The 20,748-nt window shown below is 49.6% G+C and overlaps 3 protein-coding genes across 3 annotated transcripts; 2 read left to right on the top strand and 1 right to left on the bottom strand.

Annotated features, from left to right (window-relative positions):
• Positions 1-9: 9 nt before the first annotated feature.
• On the top strand, positions 10-9,968 carry CSUI_007682 (116 kda u5 small nuclear ribonucleoprotein component). Its single transcript, XM_068067827.1, has 12 exons — positions 10-452; positions 1,334-1,438; positions 1,860-1,948; positions 2,539-2,626; positions 3,411-3,569; positions 4,441-4,731; positions 5,219-5,538; positions 6,378-6,680; positions 7,543-7,659; positions 7,907-8,014; positions 8,452-8,611; positions 9,261-9,968. The coding sequence occupies exons 5-12, from the start codon at positions 3,432-3,434 to the stop codon at positions 9,345-9,347; spliced, it is 1,524 nt and encodes a 507-aa protein (XP_067920199.1). The 5' UTR covers positions 10-452; positions 1,334-1,438; positions 1,860-1,948; positions 2,539-2,626; positions 3,411-3,431; the 3' UTR covers positions 9,348-9,968.
• Positions 9,969-10,564: 596 nt separating this feature from the next.
• CSUI_007681 (uncharacterized protein) lies at positions 10,565-12,767 on the bottom strand. Its single transcript, XM_068067826.1, has one exon. The coding sequence runs from the start codon at positions 12,072-12,074 to the stop codon at positions 11,718-11,720; it is 357 nt and encodes a 118-aa protein (XP_067920198.1). The 5' UTR covers positions 12,075-12,767; the 3' UTR covers positions 10,565-11,717.
• A 190-nt stretch (positions 12,768-12,957) lies between these two features.
• On the top strand, positions 12,958-18,770 carry CSUI_007680 (tricarboxylate carrier protein). Its single transcript, XM_068067825.1, has 6 exons — positions 12,958-13,990; positions 14,668-14,833; positions 15,337-15,508; positions 16,546-16,639; positions 16,912-17,003; positions 17,554-18,770. Exons 1-6 carry the CDS (start codon positions 13,582-13,584, stop codon positions 17,737-17,739), a joined length of 1,119 nt encoding a protein of 372 aa, XP_067920197.1. The 5' UTR covers positions 12,958-13,581; the 3' UTR covers positions 17,740-18,770.
• Positions 18,771-20,748: the final 1,978 nt, after the last annotated feature.

Raw genomic sequence — 20,748 nt, 5'->3', positions numbered from 1 at the left:
CAGCTCATCATCCTATTCTTCTGTTGCCACCCCACACCGCTTCATTCTGTTGCGATTCTCTTCTTGTAATTCCTGTTAACTCACAACTTCCTCATTAACCCTTTCAGGTTAACACCATCCTGGAGCAAGTATGTGAGGTTCGCGGGAGAGAGCCTATCGTTATTTCGCCGTTAAACAACAACGTCTTTTTCGCTATTGGTCAGTTTGGTCTGGTATTCTCAACAAGGTCTTTCGCTAAGCTTCATATCGATAACTATCAACCCAAAGTCGCAGATAATCTTCTGGATGCTGAGTCCTTAGCGGCTGCTAGTAAAGAAGATTCGTCGAAGGGAGAAGATGCCGCTCCTTGGTCGGTCTTCCCTCCTTCTGTAGAGATCTTTGAGCAGGCCTTGTGGGGTGATCTATGGATTCACCCAGAGACGCGAAAGGTTGTCGACCGTCCTCCTTTCACAGTAAGGCGTCCTTTTGTATTTGAAGAAAGTTTTCACTCTTTCAAGAAAGCTTAGAGATGAACGGGAGGCTGTCTGTGTCAAACGACAGACCTAACTCTGTGTACGTCTCTGGTAACCACGAGGACACGTATCTCATATCTATTTCTCCATACTTGTGTGTACAACGATACATCTGCAGCTAATACGGCTGTCTCTATTTTTCAACTGTATAGATGCGTGGCCTCTTCTACACATAGCTATGTATTGTGGAGAGGAGCATACGAGTATTGGGTGATCTCGGGGACAGCACATCACATCCGTTCTTCTGCTCCTTCCTTTCCACTTCGTCTGTGTCTAAGTCAATCTCTCGAAACTTAAACGTGATGATGATCTCGTGAATCTGTCTCGAAAGGCTATCTTCTTTTTATAGAGGATTCCTGTTCCTCGTAGAATCCTGGTAGCTACTTGGTTTTCTGCAACCGGCTCAAGCTCTCCGGAAAAAAACCGGGCTTTGGAGTTCTGCGTGCGCTGAAGTTTGTGCTTTTCTTTGGCATGCCTGGCTTGAGGCCGGTTCTCCCCTATCCCATGTCTGTGCCGTGTTGAGGAGGAAGGCAGGACGACAATTGTCAGTTAACTTCTTGCGTTAAGCGACAGCAGATGCTGTGTTTCTTGATTGTCGCTGTAGACTTTCTCTGCAGTTGAGTAGTCAGTGCCCGACGATGTTGTTCTTTTTTCAACAGCAAATTCCCGTTGTTCGAGCCACAGTGGACCTTTCTGTATACATACTTGAGCATGCGGTGATCGGCTTCGTCGTCTCGTTCTCTACTTTGGGTATGCCAGCAGGAATTCTGAGACGCATGTACACCCCCTGTTGTACCGTCTTTACACGCTTGTTTTTGCAGGATGCTCCTCGTACGTTTGTCGAGTTTATCTTAGAGCCTCTGTATAAACTCATTGCTCATGTCGTCGCGGAGGAACAGCCGACACTCCAGCCTACACTAGAGGAGGTACGTGCTTTACTTCTTCACCGTCCCCCCCGGCTTTACTGTGGGAAGGAGAGGGGCTAAGGAGCTATTCCGTCCATTTTCTGCGTGGACAGCATGTCCTATCAACGACGGTAAGAAGATCTGCTCGCTAAGTCTTTCCGTCCGGTGGCGAACGGATTTTTTAGCGTCTAGTATCCGGAAAGCTTGAAAAGCGCCCAGCAGTCTGTCCCCTTTCGTCGCGTGTCTTGGGAGGGTAACGCAGCAGGAGGAATCATCTGCTTAAAATGTTCCACTGACCGATTGAGCATAATAGTCTATACCATATAACTCTCCTTGGCGTAACACAAGGGGTGGAGAAGGCTGAATTGCACTCGTAGTTGCTCTTTCGACGTTGTGTGGTGGCGGCATCGGTATTGTTTTTTCCCGTGTGTCTTCCCTGCAGCTCGGTATTTACTTGAAGAAGGACGACTACAAACTCGACAGTCGGACGCTTCTCAAAAAGGTCTTGTCTCAGTTCTTTGGAGACGTTAGGTGAGGGAACAGGGAGATTTTGTCTTTCGACTCGGCAATAGTGTGTCGCTGAGGTTGGCGGCTGTTCTTACCTCTCCACTTAATTTCTAGTTTTGCTGCATCTACTTGGGTGACGTGTGGACGGCGTAATTCCGAGTTGCCTCATGTGCATACGCATTCAGGCACTTTGTCGATCTCGCAGCATGAGCTCGCGCGTAGTAGTTCTAGCTTCAAGTGTCTCACCGTTATTCTACGTGCGTGCTGTTGATCATATATCTATATATATACATGTGCACCTAGGTGCGCATGCCTTGACGAGGACGTGGCGCTGTGCACACCATACCCGTTGCAGGAATTGATGTTGCGCTCTCCGCTTCTTTGCCGCCATTCGGGGTCTTTTTTTTTCTTTCTTCGGGGAAGCGAGGGAGGCGTGGGAGGACGGAAAGCGCGACACAACTGAAGACAGGTGCCGATAGATCGTCATGTCGCTGCCGTCAGTATAGTTGTTCCTGTGAGTATATACGTCACGGTGTGTTTGTTCCTTTCTCGTGTGGCTCTCCTTCCAAAGATATTTTCTTATTCTTCCGTCTTTTGTCTACAATCTCCTTCAGTGCTTTTGTTGACATTGTCGTTGAGGCTCTTCCTGACCCTAAAACTAACGCTCCTAAAAAGACCAAGCAGCTCTACACGGGCAACCAGGTACTTTCTTTCTTTGTTTGGATAGCCGTCGGAAACTTGAAATCGGTAATCTGAGCCTTCTCACAACACATGCTTCAGCTCGGGGCCTGACAGCTCTTCACCGTAACAGGGTTCATTAGATCTGTGTATACAAATATGGAACTGGTCCCGAGCGCTCTGCATTGGGTACTGGCATAGTTCTGATGACGAAGAGTGGAAAAAGTAGAGGTCGTTTTTTGTCTCCTCTGGGAGAGTTTTGTGTCACAATGACCGTCCCGCCCCCTTCTCTGCTATATGAATGAGCATTCTGAGAGGGTTCAGCGGTACCTCACCTCACGCTGTCTGCTGTTTCCTCACAAAAAGTACACTCGTGTGGCTTGCCAGCGTACACTCTGCTGCTGTTTGCCCCCTCCCCTGTTCGTTGAAGAAGTTCGAGACGAGATTGAGCACTTTGGAGTGTGTGTCTGCTGCTTCCGACAAACCACTGCTTTATTCACAGATCTGTTTGTTTATCACTTCCTGTATCTAGGGTAGCGTTTCCGGTGGTGTCTCTCTGTGTAGTGTAAACACACAGATCCGAGGAACCCTATGTGTGCGGCCACTTCCGCGTCAAATCTATGTATGCATGGTTGTTCGATGTCCATCCGTACATCCACACTAGGGGAACTGCGGGAGTCTATGTGTTGTATTGTGTAGCAGTGACAGCGGGAGTACGTGTGGACTGAGTTGTTTCTAGTTCAAATTCTTACCTGGTAATCATCCGTGCTGCAATTTTCATTCTATCGCGTGCCTGGCTGTTTCGTAGGAGGGACCTGTGGCGGAGGGTATGAAGACCCTAGACAGTGAGAGCGATGTGCTGATGATCTACTCGACAAAGAACTATCATCGCCCAAACAACTTCCATTCATTTGATGTTTTCGGACGCGTCATGAGTGGAACTGTTCATAAAGGTCAACGTGTTAAGGTAGGGATGTCTATTCTTGCTGACTGCGGGTTCTAGGCTATGGGCACTGGTGAGGTGTACAGACGCCAGACGAGCTCTTATCTCAGTCGCACTGGGCTCCGCGGAAATGCTACTCCGGGTGTCGATTTTGTGAATGGATTTCCGTCCCTGTGTTCTGAAGCGAAGCAACGATGTTCGCGCGTTCACTTGACAAATAGGTTGGGTAATAAGGAAGTTGTGAGTGTGTTCTCTCTTGAGCCGCATTTGTAGCAGAAAGGATGCTCAGGCGACCTGCACAAGACACGGTATCCCGAATGTTTTGCGGGGTTTGAGCCTAGGGCGCACGCCTGTCGATACCGTACTTACCTGTGCTCCGTAGAGTTCCGTGGCTCTCTATACACATCTATGTATGTATATACACGTCGATATATCTGTATGCATTACGATGGTTCTGCGTACGGACGTCTCTAGCCCTTCAACTACAGACCGGGGCAGGTAGTTGTATGACCACCTTCTATACCTTGTCATGTCCGCACATTTCTTGGCGCGGAAGTCTCGTTTTTGCTACTCTCTATCGATATCAACGTCACGTACTGTAAGAACTCGAGAAAGCTCGCACCTCGACTGAAGCCTGTGTAATTGTTTGTCTCCTTCAGCGAACTTTCCTTGTGACCAGCCGCCTCATTTGGGAAGCCGTTCTTCATACGGAGGCCATCTTTGATAGTGCTTTCCGTTGTGTTTCTTTCTGCGCCGACCCTCTTGAAGATTCAACTTCTCTGGTGTGACTGTCGCATTCGGACAGTTGGCGTCTTGTTCGTGGAAGAAAAAAAAACCAACAGTACTAACGTGTGTATCACTGGATGTGGTATCTGTATATCCGGTTTGTTTACAGGTTCTAGGAGAAGCTTTCAGCTTGGACGATGATGAAGATATGGTTATACGAGATGTCTCTCATCTATGGATTTTGGAGGGACGATATCGCGTCGAAATCAGTCATGTGCCTGCGGGAAACTGGGTGCTTATAGGAGGAGTAGATTTGTCTGTTGTCAAGACATCGACTATAACAAATGTCGATCACAGTGAAGAGGTGGAGATCTTCGCTCCCCTTCTATTCAATTCTGTCCCTGTTATCAAGGTTGCGTGTGAACCTTTACAACCCTCTGAACTTCCAAAAATGTTGGAGGTAAGGATTTCCAGTCTTCTTCTTTTTGTCTGCCTCATACTACGGTGTGTTTGTCTGTGTTGTTCGTGGACTCCAAGGACTAAACACTTGGTGAGAAAAGCTGAGTGTGTTCTATCGTATCTATATGTTTACGTCCTAGTCTACTCAGTGTCACACAGGTAAGTATATTGTGTAATCTCTCACTTACAGGATCCTTTCCAACAGTTGCATCTTAAGCAGAATCCCTGTGCGCGTATACGTCTAACAGTTCATGCGTATGTGTATATATGTGTATATATGCGCTGTATAAATGAGAGGTAGTGCCGGGCGTCAGTATATGCAAATGTACGTATATATATATATATGTCGTGCGCCCCTATGTTCCCGGAGAGGGATTATGAAGAGTACCTACTACTTGGCAGAAGAAAAGCAGACATTTTCTTTCGGATTTTTCTTGTGTCTAGATTTCTTCTTTCTCAGGAAAGTAGATTTGTGTGTGTCTGCGCAGGGGCTTCGACGAATCGACAAGGCTTATCCCATTGCTCGGACTCGTGTCGAAGAGAGCGGCGAGCACATTATTCTCGGCACAGGGGAAGTGTACCTTGATTGTGTTCTTCATGATCTTCGTAAACTGTACGGAGATCTCGAGATCAAAGTAGCAGACCCTGTCGTCCAGTTCTGCGAGACAGTAGTTGAGACGTCGGCGTTGAAATGTTTTGCAGAAACCCCAAATAAAAAGAACAAGATTTACATGCTTGCTGAGCCTCTTGACAAACAGATCGGTGAAGATATTGAGAAAGGTCTTGTATCTGACAAGTGGGACACTCGGTAAGTCGAGGGTATGACGGGGAGAAGTAAGGAGTGCAGGTGTATCTTTCTATCTACTTTCTCTTTTCTTACTGATGACGTCCCCCCAGTGTGTTAGAAGTCCAACATCCAGCTGTAAGGGTTTCCATATACAGGCGGTAAAGCAAAAGATATGTTCATTATCTTTTCCTCCACTGTATGTGCAGTTTGGCGTATGTCCTGTCATTCCGTTTAACGTTTCGTTATATTTCGTATTCTGCTGCATGTCGTTGTTATCCTTCCTTTATGTGTATAAACTCATTGTGGTGCCTTTCGGGTACGTCGAGTTGATATGACTTCTGGATGTCTCTGGAGCAGTTCATGGTCTGGAACTCATTCTGTGACATACTTGTTGTCAAAGGAAGTGCGCGAATCTCTTAAGACGACGGAATGGCCGGCCGTTCCGATATTTATGATTACGATCCTCTCTTATCTCCGTACTACCAGATCTGTCACTATATATCGATGACGATGCAAACATTCTCGCTGTTTTTGAAAACGATATCTTGGCTTCTGTCATGGAAGAGCTTCACCCGGTATTTCCTATCGTTTCCCAAGAGGATTCTTATTCCATGGTGCACCGTTCCACCCCTCTCCCCTCCCCTGTCTTTTTCCTTTCCTTTTGATTTGTCTTCGGACCTTCTCCATCCTGCGCTATCTTTCATTTGGCACATCTGCATTCCTCGTCAAGATGTGCCAGTTAGAAGACAACGTGCCTGTTTGCCTGTCAAGTCAAGCTCTTGATGTGGTGTTGCCTCTTTTTCTCCCTCATATGATATGTGTTACGATGCTCTGATTTTTTATGATACGTATTTCCGTAGAGAACTAGGTGAACACTTCACATCCAAGTATGGATGGGATGTACTAGCGGCACGTTCTATATGGGCCTTTGGACCTGATTCTCGGGGGCCCAACGTCTTGCTTGATGATACGTTGCCGTCTGAAGTTGATAAGCATCTTCTTGGCACAGTGAAGGAGAGTATCATTCAAGGATTTCAATGGGCTACACGAGAAGGACCTCTTATTGAAGAGAATATACGGAATGTCAAGTTCAAGATTCTTGATGCTGCCATCGCAGCTGATCCTATGAACAGAGGAGGCGGACAGATCATACCTACTGCCAGGTAAAACGGTGTCTTCCTTTCTGGTTTCCTTTCACAAGCTCATCCTCGGTGATTGTGCGAAGTACTAGTGGATAGACGCAGGGTAGAGAAAGGAAAGATGAGGAAGAGCAAGAGGGAAAAGAATACAAGGGTAGGAAAAAAAAGAGGAGACACGCCGCCGGGGTGTGAAGTGGTATCATCTTGATCATCTGTAGTTGCTTTGACAGGTGGGTGTCCGTGTCAACAGGATATGTATGAGAAGGCCCTGAGTTGTTTCTCTTCTGATTTGACTGTCTCGCACTGTGTCGTAGCAATGCCGAGTGGCAGGCGAGACCTCTCGATGGTCTACGAGAGGTAGGGAAGGAGAAGAGACATACATATATATATTTATAGATAGATAGATACATCTACAAAGAGGGAGGAAGGGCGAGAAGGAGAGATGGCTTGGAGTTGGTGCTTCCTTTTGGCTCTAGGTTCGGTGAATACAGCGGTTCACGGATTCGATAGATAGAGGGGGAGAAAGAAGTGGAAAAGGAGGGAGAGATAGAGAGAAGGATGGAGGTCTTGAGATACAGGCGGGGGAGGGGCGTAGAATGCCTGACGAGGAATGAAGGGGGGAGGTCAGGAAGTAGTAGGGTGGGTGGAAGAAGTAGAACACGAGAACAGACACGATGATCACGTTAGGGACAGTTGACAAAAGAACAGAGGAAGACAGGAAAAACGACCAAGGTCCGGTGACACTTAGAGCCCGCCGTTACTTCTCTTTCTCTCATGTGTCATGACGGCCCGAATTCTTTTGCCCGGCGACTTGCTTTGATTTGCAGATGTTATGTCTTGTCTCTACTTCTAGTTTTTCTACGAGTTTTTATTTTTCTTATCTCAGACGCGTGTCGTACTCCGCTCTGCTACTGGCGACTCCTCGTCTGATGGAGCCCGTGTACTTCACTGAGATTCAGTGCCCTGCCGACTGCGTGTCTGCGATCTACACTGTTTTGTCTCGGTGAGTGTGAGAAGGAAGTAGTTTTGCTCATGCCGTCAAACAAGGAAAGCCTTCCTGTCTTCTAGGGTTCAAGTTTTTCCCTGGGAGTACGTATCACCCCTTGTTCTGTTTCTTTTCAACCCGGAGGTCCCAGTATAGAGAGGAAATTCGTACGGCAGGCAGCCAGCTATTCGGACACACAAACCCGAAACGAGACGGGCGTCGAGCTGTATAGTGGATCAAGCGGGTGCGCGTCCATGTTTTTCAGACGACGAGGAAATGTCAGCCGAGATTTACCAAAGCCGGGAACTCCCTTATACATCGTTCACGCGTACTTGCCGGCCATCGAGTCATTCGGCTTCGAAACAGATCTGCGGTGAGTCCCAAGGTGTCTGAGAGTTTTCTTTTGTCTTATTGCGAGACTAGTGACTTCTGTTCTTTGCTTGCCGCTGTTGGACAAGGACTGCTGGGACGACGCAGCCGTGTAAGAGGAGAAACAGACATAGGGAAGAAACGGTAGATGGCTCCTTGCTGTGCTTTTCCATGCCTGAAAGAGTGTCAGGAAAGGGAACGAGGAAAGATAAAAAAATCTGCGCGACCTTTCTCATGAGGATTGTGTCGCTGGTATTCTTTTTAAACTGCTCGCCCTCTCAAGTATAGTACCATTGTCTTCACAGTCAGGATGTTCTCCCTTTCCCGCCCTCTGGGGGAGTGTCAGCTGCACGTGCGTCTGTCTGTCTATGTATCTGCATGTACTTATTTATTTAGCTCATGATATCGAATGCTTTTGAAAATGTGTTGTGTTTTGTGTAGGACGCATACCTGCGGGCAAGCCTTCTGTCTTTCGATGTTTGATCACTGGGCTATCGTGCCAGGAGATCCACTCGACAAAGCGATCCTCTTACGTCCACTCGAGCCTGCTCCAGCTCCTCATCTTGCTCGGGAATTCCTTCTTAAGACTCGAAGGCGGAAGGTATAGCAACGACCTAACGGAGCGTCTCTTAGGAGGGGGGAGGGGGGTGGGCTTTTTGTAGGGTCCTGACTTGCTGTCAACTTCACAAGTCTATCGAGATGGGATATGGTACTCAAGCTATCATTCTCAGCTTGCTGTATTTGTATCTGCAAGTTTACCGAGCGTGTATGCATGCAGTTTTACTCATGGGGTGGACGTAGGTAGGATATGGCCGGTGTATGTAGTTGTTCTTTGCTCAGGAACCCGACCGATCTCTTGGAGGTGTGAAAGGCTAAGTACACGTAGTCTCGGCAAAGTTCCACTTCAAAGAGAGAAGTAGTATTTTCTCCAGTCTGTTTTTAAAATGCGCATACAAAAGATATTCTTCTTCCTTCCTCGTGCTCTCTCCCAAAGACGTCAGGCTTTTTCTGCATTTCCGTCAATTTCTCTCGTTACTCATGGACGATCGATGTGTGTAGTACCGAATCTTACGTTCCAAATGAAGTTTTCACAGGAGTACAACCTCCTTTTCGGGAAAGGAGAGCTTTTCTTCCTACCTCAGTCAGCGAACATAAATACACTACAGCTTGTCTTCACACGCCTTTTCCGTTGAGCGATGAACTCCATCCAAGTGTAATGCAATGACATGTGGTGTCTTGTGTGTCTGCAGGGTTTGAGTGAAGATGTATCGATTGCTAAGTTCTTCGATGATCCTATGCTCGTCAACATCGCGACAGATCTACAACAATTCTTGTAAAGATATTGACTTGTGTCACTTTTCTTCAAAGCAGCATTTCAGTTGGCCATGGCCGTACATACCCATGGCTCGACCGGGGGGGTGATGAGGTATAAGAACTCTGTCGTTGTCTGCACTCCAGCCACTGTGGTGTGAAACCCATTTCGGTCATGCTGTTCTCTTTTCTTACATGGCGTAAGAGAACTCCTGGCTGGCGAGGAGGAAGAGAGATCTGCAACGAGGATCGGCGCGTCAGACCTGTATGACGGTTGTGCGCGCCTTATTCCGACCCGGAGGGATATCTTTTCGATGAATACCCCCGGAAGCTGGTTCTAGCTGAGAAACACCTCAGCTGTTCGAGTGGTCTATTACTCCGTCTCTTGTACTTGCTGTATGTGTCTGGGGCTTGAAAACGTTGAGGCTCCTTCTTCAGTCACACGAGTACATTTCTCTTCATCGTCGTTTTTCATGCTGAAAACGATCTCTCTCCCCCCATATATATATGTGCGAACCGCTCAAACTTGAGCAACCGATTCGATGGTCTTGTCTTTCAAAGTGGTAAGTAGGAAATCTTCAGGAGCGCGATTTCGTTCAGTCTAGCCTTTTGTATATGATGAATGAATAGCTATAATTGGCGGTGTATCTTGGAACGTTTGTCATGCCCCTGTGTCTCGTTTCCCCCTCCACAAACTTTCTTCGTTGTGAGTCATGATCTCAGGGGTCCTCCTCAAACATAGAGGGGAAGCGGTACGATGACCCATAGCAGGAAAGTTTCTCCACAGGGAATGAGGCCGAGGGGCAATCGACCCGAGACAGGAAAGAGAACAGAAATGAGGACTGCCCATGAACAGCTGAGTGAGTGAGCGAGGAGTACCGTGCAGTCAGTCTTTTCTGGTTGTTCTGTCTTCTTTTCCGTATTACCTTAGTAGGTGACCTAGAAGCTTGCACAGCACGGTGCAAAGGGTGTTTGCCCTCACTAGCAGACGCTACGGTCCTTGCTACCCCCTTACCACGTGAGCTAGTCGGGTCCAAGCTCCTCCTCTTATAAACAGGGAATGTTCTCTCGTCTTCGTCCCTTTAGATTGACGGAGTCGGTTTGCTGGCACTCTCATTACTGCGGGTTAGCAGGGAGAGAAATGCGACACACAGCAGCCTTTTTTCGGGCTACATGAGACAGACGTCCAGTTGATAAGGAGTGCAGACGTGGGACAGACATCCAGTTGATAAGGAACGTAGACGTGTGGATAATGAACCATATATAGGCGCAGAAACAATCAGAGTCTTCTCGCAGAGGGGACTTGGACCTCGGATATGCACGGGCCGCCGAGAAGAATTCCAACTGATTTCTGTCTCTGCCACCCCCCTACCCCGCATTCAGGCTCTGTCTCTATATCGACGTGTCAGATGAGCATATACACCCGAAACCCTATAAATCTGGAACTATACAGCGAATAAGCTTCGCCGTTGTTGTAATATGGAACTACCACCCACCCCGGAAGCGACGATGATTCCGGAAAGGAACCGCGATCACGATCCTATCATGTTGCCTCGCGTCCGAACTTGCGGATTCAGGAGATTTCTTCTGCATTGAGCATAAGCTTGCCGTAGAGTTATACATTCAGAGGTAACAACGCGGGGGTCGTCACTGTGTCGACATTGCTGGAAGGTAAGATTTTCCGTCGTCATACACGGCGACTTCTGCGAAGATATGCACCATCAAACCAAACACAACTCGCGGCTGATCCGAGTTGAACACCGTGCAAAGAGAAGGAATACGAAGCGGCTAGGATTCCTCTCCCACTCTCCGGGACTTCCAACTAAAAAACGCATCAAAATTACTTGACGGACAGAAAGAAGTGCCACGAGGTTGTATATGAAATGATATACTATGTACCGGGTGCCGCAATGCAGACAATCATCTTGGAAAGGTAGGTACTGAGGACCTCTCGCTAGCATTGCATGTAAAACAAACTCCTGAGCCTTTGTACGTTAGAAGGAAAAAGTGAACTAATCAACGTCTTTCAGAGAAGGGGAGTACCTGGTAGCACGCGACCATGTCCTCAAAGATGCGCTTGCAGGAGTTCGACGCTTGTCGGTGGGGCTTGTCGTCTCTTAGCGGCAACGACATCTTCCCAGGTGAATGTAACCAGAACAGAGAGACTACGGCAAAAGGAGCCAGTCAGGCAAACGCGGAATGGAAAGTAGCGCAAACACTGCATACGTACATACCTAGGTCAGAACAAAACGCACCTAAATCGCGTATTTGAATGCGAGACCATCATCTCTTTAACAATCATCGCACGATGACGCGAAACGAGGCGGTTTTCTCGGGAGGGGAGAATACCGACACAGGAATAAAAAAAGAACCGAAGTAGCTAGGTTTGTGATCCGCTATAGGGCAGACAAGCTCGTAGGGGGACAGACGCCAAAGGAAGCAAAGAAAGGAAAGAGAGAACAAAGAGTGAAAAACAGTTTGCACATGGAAAGAAACAAAGCACACAGATGTGCGGGGTCGACCTCGACGAGAACAGACGGGCGCGGTCGCCGGACTCGACGCGTTGAGAGGACACGCTGTAAGCATGAACTTGCCGGGATAAGAAGTAGGCCTGGCAGTACAACCAACACGCAAGCTAAAAAGCAGCTAAATCGACGAAGGATCCAAACCGCAGCCAGAAACGACGTTCCCGTGCTAAGTTCCGGCGTTATACGATGACGGCATACAGAACGAAGGCACACAGGCCGACTCATGCCCGTCTGCCGGTATCCTGCAAGTGGAAAAAATTCTCGACAGAATACCAGGAATCTGAAGGCTGCCGAAAAGTGGTCCGTAACTCAGGGCTTTCAATTGAAGTGCGCTGCATGCATGCAGCACCGAGGGGGTGCGAGACAGAGTACCAAAGAACAAAGCAACCAAATCAGTATGCGAACAGGCATTAGCACGAGAGCCCTGGTCCATCAACGTAAGTCAACTCGAAGAGGATCTCGAAGCTGCGCACCTCACTGCTCGAACACTGGGAGTTCCCGAGGACCGTCGACAGCGCATCTGCCAGCTACGCTAGGTTGGAAAATTAGAGACTGCGTAAATACTTGTAGTCTTTTTCTGTAACAGCGGGACCGCGTATATCCCTTCTCGGATCGCTCTTTGCTCACATCCTTGTCTAGGAGGGACCGTTGCCATAGTTACATAAGGAAATCAGGGTAGCGGACGGTTCAGAGCCGAAGTGGAAAACGGGCTTTCGCAGGCCACCCCAAACTGTCGTAGTCCGTTACGTTGGGTATCGCAGATTATCTTCGCTCACGTGTCCCTATGTTCCGGCAGAAAAGTCAGGATGCATAGCTGCCCAATTTAGACTAAAAGGTGACTCATCCTAGCGCGGCCGTTTTGTCGATCGCTGAGGTTCCCGGTGCCTCTGCAGTCGTGGAGCCGGGGGGGAAGATGTCTGTCTAAAGTTAGTACTCTCGCAGAGGAGGAATCTACAGAAGAGCATGTCCTATCTGAACCAACAACGGACTGATCGATGTGGCAGTGACATCTGGGGGCACACCAGGAGGCCACACAACCCTCCGCTCTCCATCTAGTGCATGCAGTATCTCTTCAGTAGTCACGGTAGCGTCGTCACCCTTAGTCGCAGACAGCTCTATGGCGGACCCTTTTAAGGACGGTCATGACTCGTATAGGTGCGTCTCGCAATGCTCTCTTGCCTTTACACATTTGCTTTTTCCTAACGAGGGGACACACATTGCTGCGCACTCCCAGCACGTTCCTTCTCGGGTCCAGAGCCGGGGAAAGCTATGCACTCTGTCACCTCGAGACCACATGGTTTGCTTCACCAGCTCATATCGCCTGTCTCTTCTCTTCCGGACTCTCCGAGGGTCAGCGAGGGGCGCCTCCTCCGTAGTTCGATCCGCATGCAGGGACGTCTGTTCAGGCGTGGTATTTCACAGGTCCAATTTCTCTGCTCTGTCAGTGACGGGTTGAAGACCGCTGCTGCTCATTTCTCCCTCTTCTATTCCCGGAGCGCGACCCAAGTCCAGAACGCTCACCTGTGTGTATCAGAGGTTGACAAAGGGACGGATCCAACTCACCAGCTGTTTTTCCTTTGCCCAACCGTCTTGCTCGGCTTCAAGCTACATCATCGTTCTTTCCCTTTCGTACAGCGGTGTCCCAGTCCAGATTCGTCCGTTTCCCCCGTGTTAGCTTGACCGCCTCAGTCATCCTCGTCCTCCGCAGCTGTTTCCCGAGTTCGTCCGTTTCATGACTACTCAGTTGCTTCACAAGATGACCGCCCTGTCAAGCTCTCGCTCGGTTTCCTCCACCGAGGCTTCGGCTGTGATGCCAGCGCCTACGGAAGCTCAGGACGCCCCTATGCGCATAAGCAAGCACGACCCGAACACCTACTGGGGTCGTGTTTTCGCGTTCCAGCAGAGAATCAATCCTCTTCTTCTTTTCGTGAATGAGCAGGAAGCCAAAAGGAGTTATGAGATTCTTCAACTGGCGAGAGACGGCAGATGGAGACAACTCAGGGAGAGAGGCATCGATGAAGAAAAACTCCAGCATTTCGCCTTAGTGGCCCAAAGCACCGTCAATTCTAGCGACGGCTCTGTTATTCCGCCTATTCTTAGACTTGCGGCCTTTGGCCCCGTCAATATTCCTATCACTGGCGGTGAGGAGGTAATTCTGCCTTTCATTACGTATTCTTACACTAGAAGGAAAGGGACGATCCGGTTGTTTGGGAATAGACTCCCTTTCATAGGGTAGAGTATGTGCTACAATAACACAGTCGGTACGAAGTCGCTTTTCTCTTGCGGCATCGTAGACTCACTGCTGGTGTGTCTGTGTTGTTTCTTTGCACCCAATAATCAACTACAGAAACACACGAGAAGCCATGTGAATGCAAAAACTCCCCAGCCCACCTCGTGCCATCTTTTTCCAAGCCTCTTTCTCTCCCAGGTAGCTTTGTTCTTTTGCTAAGAGCTGACCCATTTCATCGCAATTTCACGCACACACGGAAAGCGAGTGTTCGACCTAATCTTCTTTCTATGAGCCGCGTTTTCGCGCTTTCTTCTTATGTATATCATTGAGAGAGATTCTTTCCTCGTAAGTAAACACACAGTTGCTGTCTTTTTCACAATTTCTTGAGACGCCCCCTGTCTGGCTATTGTCTTTCTCCTTTCCTTCAACTTCGCACGACCAATGTATAGTCCGGGCTTTCTTGCCCGGCGCCCTCAGAAGACCGTTGATCACCCGTCTTTTCTGTATTTGCTTATGAGCCCATCTACCTTCTGTGGCTGTGAATAGCTGCGTCCTTCCCTCTCTTCTGTACTGCATTGCTCTGGCTAGGAATGCTTCTCACTCCTCCGACGTTCGTAAACAGCGTATTCTGGCAGTGGGTTAATCAAACCTATAACGCTGCGTTCAACTGGGCAAACGGCAATAAGTCTTCTTCCGCTCAAGGGGGGCAAGCCGCCGCGGCACAGTCGAGGGACGCCCTTCTCAAGGGCTACACGTACGTGAGCTTGTAATTTCTAGGGGCCTTCTTCGGTGTTACGTCTAAGGGGCTAACGAAATTTTTACATTGCTTCTACTTTCCACATAGGGATCTTCATGTGTATACGTCACTATTCTCGCGTCCAACCAACAAGATGCAAGAAGTACGTAAGGACGCGTTGACGTGAATGATATACAACAGTGGGACTCAGGAGTCTATCTCAGGAACGCTTTTATGTAGAGGATCTCATCTCCTGCGTATACAGATGGATGCTGCCACGAATATTCTATGGAACGGCACAGACGGCTTCTTGAGATAGATAGATGATACACGAAAGTGAACATCACTCCTCAAGATGACATACCGAGAGGTTGTCGGCCCCATTCTGATCTGCTTGCTGCTCACTGAACGTATGTGATTATACGTTGAGAAACCTGTACTCGACCTCAGGTTACCGGACGGCTACTGGATTAGGTTCGCTTTTTGAATGCGTTTGCGTATTTCCTGTCTACGTTTTCTAGAGCTGCAGTTTTTGTTTCAGTAGGTCTTGCAGTGGGGATGAATGCGTGGTTACGCCGCTCCAAGATTCAGGGTGTCGCGCGTAAACTTCTTCAGGCTGTCGTCCCGTATACGGCAGTTGCAACGGCGAACTTCGGGAATGTCCTTTTGATGAGAGGGCAGGAAATTCAGAAAGTATGTTCTCTTTCTATGTGGTCAAGGTCCCGTCTGCCGGGATACCGCTACTTCAGTTCTGCTTGAAAGAGATTAGCAAGTCCGCGAAACAAGAAACAAAGGGCGAGGGCTTCGTCGCTTTCGTTATGTTTCAAGATGTCTACTGGCGGATAGGCAACCCGTCGGATTCACTCCTAGTGCACCGAAGACTGACTCACTACCCCTATCAGATACTGCTCGCACGTCATTATTCCTGAACAGTTGTTGTATACTAGCGGGTGTTTTTCAGGGGGACGGTATCGTNNACGATACCGTCCCCCTGAAAAACCGTATCAAGTCTGATAGTAGTGAGAGGACGATTTAGGCCCTTGTGTCTTCTCCGGGTGTAAGGAACGACAAAGCTAGGCGAGAGCTAGCTAGCGCGTCTAATAAGCGTGTCGGCGCATACGAACACACGTGTCCTGGCAAATTGAATCTGTCCGTAACTCAACGTTAGATGGCGTATTGCACCAGGTTTGCAGTGTACGCGATTGTGTGCTGGACTGCGGTCAGTACATTGGTTGTTACTTGTTAATTACACAAGGAATTCGAAGAGGAGACCTGACTGACTCTAACGGAAGTAAGCAGCGGCCTGACGGGGGACGGCGGGGTCTGCTCACTTGTTGAACTGCGTGGAGGCGGCGGGATATGGGGACAATGGCCTACACTTCTTAGGTTTCTTGTCGTGCGTCTATGATGACATACCGCCACCCGGGAGAAATAGTCTGACGAAACATTCGAAATGAGGTATCCGATTAACCTCTCGTGCAAAGACACAGTGCTTAGCTAGCAGACCCGAATGGTGTGACGGGACCCGGCTGACTGGTCACTTTCGCTATGACACAGAGGCGGAGAGCAGTGGTTCTTCTTCGGTCACGTGCTGCCTCGCCAGGGTGTTTGTCGAATAGACGCAGCGTCTGTAAGCGTAAGCCTGTTTGACATAATGCGGGCTTGTCGCTCGCCCCGGGTGTAGATTCGTGTGAGGGTGTACATCCATGCATGCGAGAGTGTTTCTGAAGGGCATCCCGGTGTATGACGCGGACAAGACCGAGGTGGGGATCTCTCGCAAGGCGGCAACCCAGGCTGTCATACAGACTGCAATTTCACGAGTAGGTGAGTTCCGATCTCTCTCTATCTTCCGGGGCCACTCTTCGAGTGGTTCACCATGCAAAACCTAGTCCTCCATTTTGAGCATACACATTAGAGGGAAAGAGCTGTCGTGTGTGGGTGTGAGGCTGGCGAGTTGTAGCTAACAGTTCTCAGTTCTGGTCTCTATCTAGCACTTTCCGATTGTTTCAGTAAAGCCAGCAGTTTTCTATAGAAAGCAAAAAGAGTCGATTAACTCTGCTTTCAGTGCGAGCGCCGCCTTTGTGCTTTTCTTTCAGTTCTTCCGTTGCCGGTTCTTCTGCTTCCCTATCCCGTCATGAGCGTTTTCAACGTCCTGCTGCCGTTAACGCGCACTAACACTTTTATCAAGGTTCGTAACTCTCACGACCGGACAACTTGACTGCGGCTTCTCTGGTCTCTCACGCTTTCGTCTGTCGAAGGCGGAAGAGAGACGTGTTCTCCAAGCACGATTACTTTTCTTTTGCGAACCTGTGTCTCTCGTAGTAATGGATTTTCAACAGAAACCCCAAGTGGAGGTCGAGGAATGAGGAAAACGGGAAGCGCCCAGATTAAACGTGTCGTGAAGGCAACTATGTGTGTCAGCGAGACGGCAGGAACCAAGGAGCTGGGGGATAGCTCATTCCTGACTAAGTTGTCGCTTTACGTCTTTAGATCGTCGGTATTTACACGGCATAGGATTGTTTCAGGATCAAAGTAGTGGTTCCGATGTATTTCCATACAAGAGGCGGTCCTGCTCATCACGCGAGTTTCCTCCAGCTAGGCAGGGGCAAACAGACAGAAACAGCGGAGTTTTCCTTCTTCACTTGTCGTTTCGTCAACTGAGAAAACGCGTGAAAGACAGTGTTGGCTACTGCAGGATAGTGTAGGTCAATCATTCTTATTCTGTCCCGTTTCTTCAGGTGGGCATGGAACTCTCTGTGATTTTCGGGTGTCTCTGTGTCGGGCTGCCCTTGGCGGTGGGAATGTTCCCCGAGTACAGCGAGATGTCAGTCAAGAACCTGGAGCCGGAACTCCAGGCGAAGCTTCGGAAGTTAGCGATCAATGAGAAGCCGTTGGAAAAAGTCTACTTCAACAAGGGGGTTTGATCGAAAAAGGGGATGGGCGAGAATGTTGCTCCGAACCACTGCCATATATGGCACGATGCCGGCGTGTCGGCCGAGTGTCAGGCTAGAGACAAAACTGTTACAAGGGCGCACATGTCTTCTGTCACTGGATGAAAGCTGAGAAAGAAATATCCTTATTGAGGTTTTCCTAATTGCAGAGTGGTATTCCTCACCACTGACAAAAAAACGTGGCAAGTACCGCGAGGAGGCAGTCATGCGATGCTACAGCATGTGGAGCGTTGGACATAGAACAGGTAGCTGACAATTGAATTCAGGATCACATATTCCCACCGAGGCGTGTTTATAGCTGCTGAGACCAAGGATCTATACAAGCTCACACTCCCCGGATCATGTCCGACTGATCTGGGCGTTGCTTTGGGAAAAACAGCCCAACGCACGCGTTCTCGGGGGTGTGGGGTCACTGACCAGAGGGGACCTGGCGGGGAGACGAAATTGCAGAACTGCACCGGGGCCGTTGAATCAGCCTCTTCTGTTGGGCTGGCGGCTCCTTTCTCTGGGTACAGGTGTCCTGTAATAGTTCGGCTTTCATACTACGTGTACGTTCGGTTTAGGCTGTCTTCCTTGCTGTCCATACAATGGGCGATCTAGTCTGCAGTCAGCGCACTGCTGCAGGTTTCCAAACTTAACGGGTCTTATTGCTCATGTTAACACGGAAGGTTAGTTCAGTGTCTCCCGTTTTCATTGTCACAGCTATGATTGTGTTATACGGAAAGCTTACAGGTGCAATTGAGAACTATTCGTGTAGTGTAAGTGCCGCGGTGCGGTGTTCTGCCAGCAGCGTGCCTGGTCTCACGAGAAGGGACACCAGTGTTGAGCAGGAGTGAGCGCTTATACTTCCACCATTTCTGGGGACTGTGCCTTGTGTGCAAGTTAGGTGCCATGGGAACACTTCTTCCGTGCGGCCTTGGTTGTAGATGTGGAGTGTGACGTTGTGACCGAGCTACTATGGTTAACGGGCAACTTGTTCAGCCGCGATTGTAATGAAGGAGCGAATACTGAATGCGGCAACACAAAAGAGCACGGTGCGACGGCGGGTCTGGCAGCATAGTAGTAGACAGGCGACTGGCCAGCAATGCTAGACTAGACATAGGCTTGGTACGCCACGGCATTCCACCGTGTGCTGCCTTTGCGGAGCCGGAAATGCGTAGCATGTCGTCTGTAGCTCTTGACTGCCGCCGACGCTTGAGATTCACTCACACAGCCTCATCTGCCGTTCCCGCTCTGTGACCGGCCGCTGGTGGTGAGCTGCGCAATACTCCTGGTGGCCGCGCCGTAGCTGGTGGGCTCAGATTCCAGCGAGGTGTACTAGGCAGGTAAATGGGTTCAGGCCCATATGAGCCACTTCTATCCGTTGACTGGCCCGTGGGTGAACAAACGCGGGCAGGCACGAGCTGAATGATTGTGGCTCCGCGTGTTCCCTCTCCAAGTTTTTGTTGCCTTCCCATCCTTCTCTGTGCAGAAGATTTCACTGACAGGCCACACTTCTTACACACGAGGGCGACCACTATGTCACGATGAAAAAACTCTACGGAGGGTAGTAGTTACGCGGTGGTACCCTGGAGCATGGGCATAGGACTGGCCAGTACATGGGTTTCGCTCCTGCATCAGGATCACGGGGATACCTGGTAGTGTCCGCATCTTCTCTGGGCACCGCAGTTCTCTTTGCAGTTCGTCTCTATCTGAAATCATTGCCCAGCATTGAACTTGCTGACTGCTCATCAGGTGAGCTACAGAAGCTAATACCTGCCAACGGGGAGAGGGAACAAGACTGACAGTCCCGCGCCAGAGACAGGCTGCCCCCAGTCTTCCTTCATTTTAGCCATTGCTCTCGTCAAAGAGATGTAAGAAACTGACCCAGTGCACGGGCAGTAAGGCAGGTCGAAAGCGAATCCTGAAAAAGACGGTTTGCCTCATTCCTGGACTCCCAAAGTCCGTTAGGGCGTGCGACGCGAGCGCAACACTACATCTCGGACGCTGGCGAGCAGACTGCCGAACCGGGGTCCGCACACGCCACAAGGCGCCGGGTGGGCAACCGGCCACAGTCTACTCGCACGCCCTAAATGACTTTGGGAGTCCAGAGTGAGGCAACCCGTTTTTTTGCGATTCTCTTTCGACCTGCCCGAAGGCGTTTCTGCTGTGATCTGACTGTCCTTGGTCGATACTACTTGACGAAGAAGGAGCCTGGCGGACTTACTACGTTGGTAGGTAAGGCCACATGGTGACTCCGCCAGGCTCCTGGAACCAGCACACCAGTTTGGTTTCCGCACCGATATTCCAACAATCTACATTCTTAGCTCTAAAAACTGAACCTTNNAATATGCACGAGTATCTACTTTTCATCCTAGGAGTCAGTGAAGCGCCGCGTGTATGAGACAACGTACTGTTCGAATGTGTGACAGCGCGTATGAATGGCGAGGTTGAGACGTGCAGTGGTGTTTATACTCTGGCTGTTATTGCAGTTCGGCGGCTTCGGGTCTTCCGTGTTCACAGCCACAGTAGGCCAAAAACCGTAAACCTCGAACGGTCCATTGAAAATCTCATGCACGCGTCCCCGAGACGGCGTTGCCATGTGGCGCTGCAAGCCGCGGCGCGGCGAAACTCCAGTTCCTTAGGAAGTGGCAACATCCGGGTCTTCCGGAGAAGGATTTTACGGGGACGCTGAAGATTCCGGCCTGACCTCTCGTCGTCACAGCCGTCTGTACAGCACGTCAGTGTACCGAGTTCATGGACATCCTGACTGCGCCAGGAGTGGTGCCTTCTCCCGGCAACGCCGCTGTCACTCCCGTTGTCGAGCCAGTGCAACTTCCAGGAGCAAACTGGCAACACATACTATGGCTACGTATCAGCGTTACAGGGGGCGCGCGACCACGCGAGAGAGAGGAATCCGCCGACAGCCCGCACAACGTCGCTACCTGGCACCGCGGCGCAGGTATCCCACCACAGCTGCAAACAGCACCAGCGGGGAAAGGG

This window comes from Cystoisospora suis (genome assembly GCF_002600585.1).
Source record: "Cystoisospora suis strain Wien I chromosome Unknown contig_4118, whole genome shotgun sequence".
NCBI classification, from domain to species: domain Eukaryota; phylum Apicomplexa; class Conoidasida; order Eucoccidiorida; family Sarcocystidae; genus Cystoisospora; species Cystoisospora suis.
The sequence above is the reverse complement of the archived record's forward strand: the minus strand, read 5'-3'. Positions and strand labels throughout refer to the sequence as shown.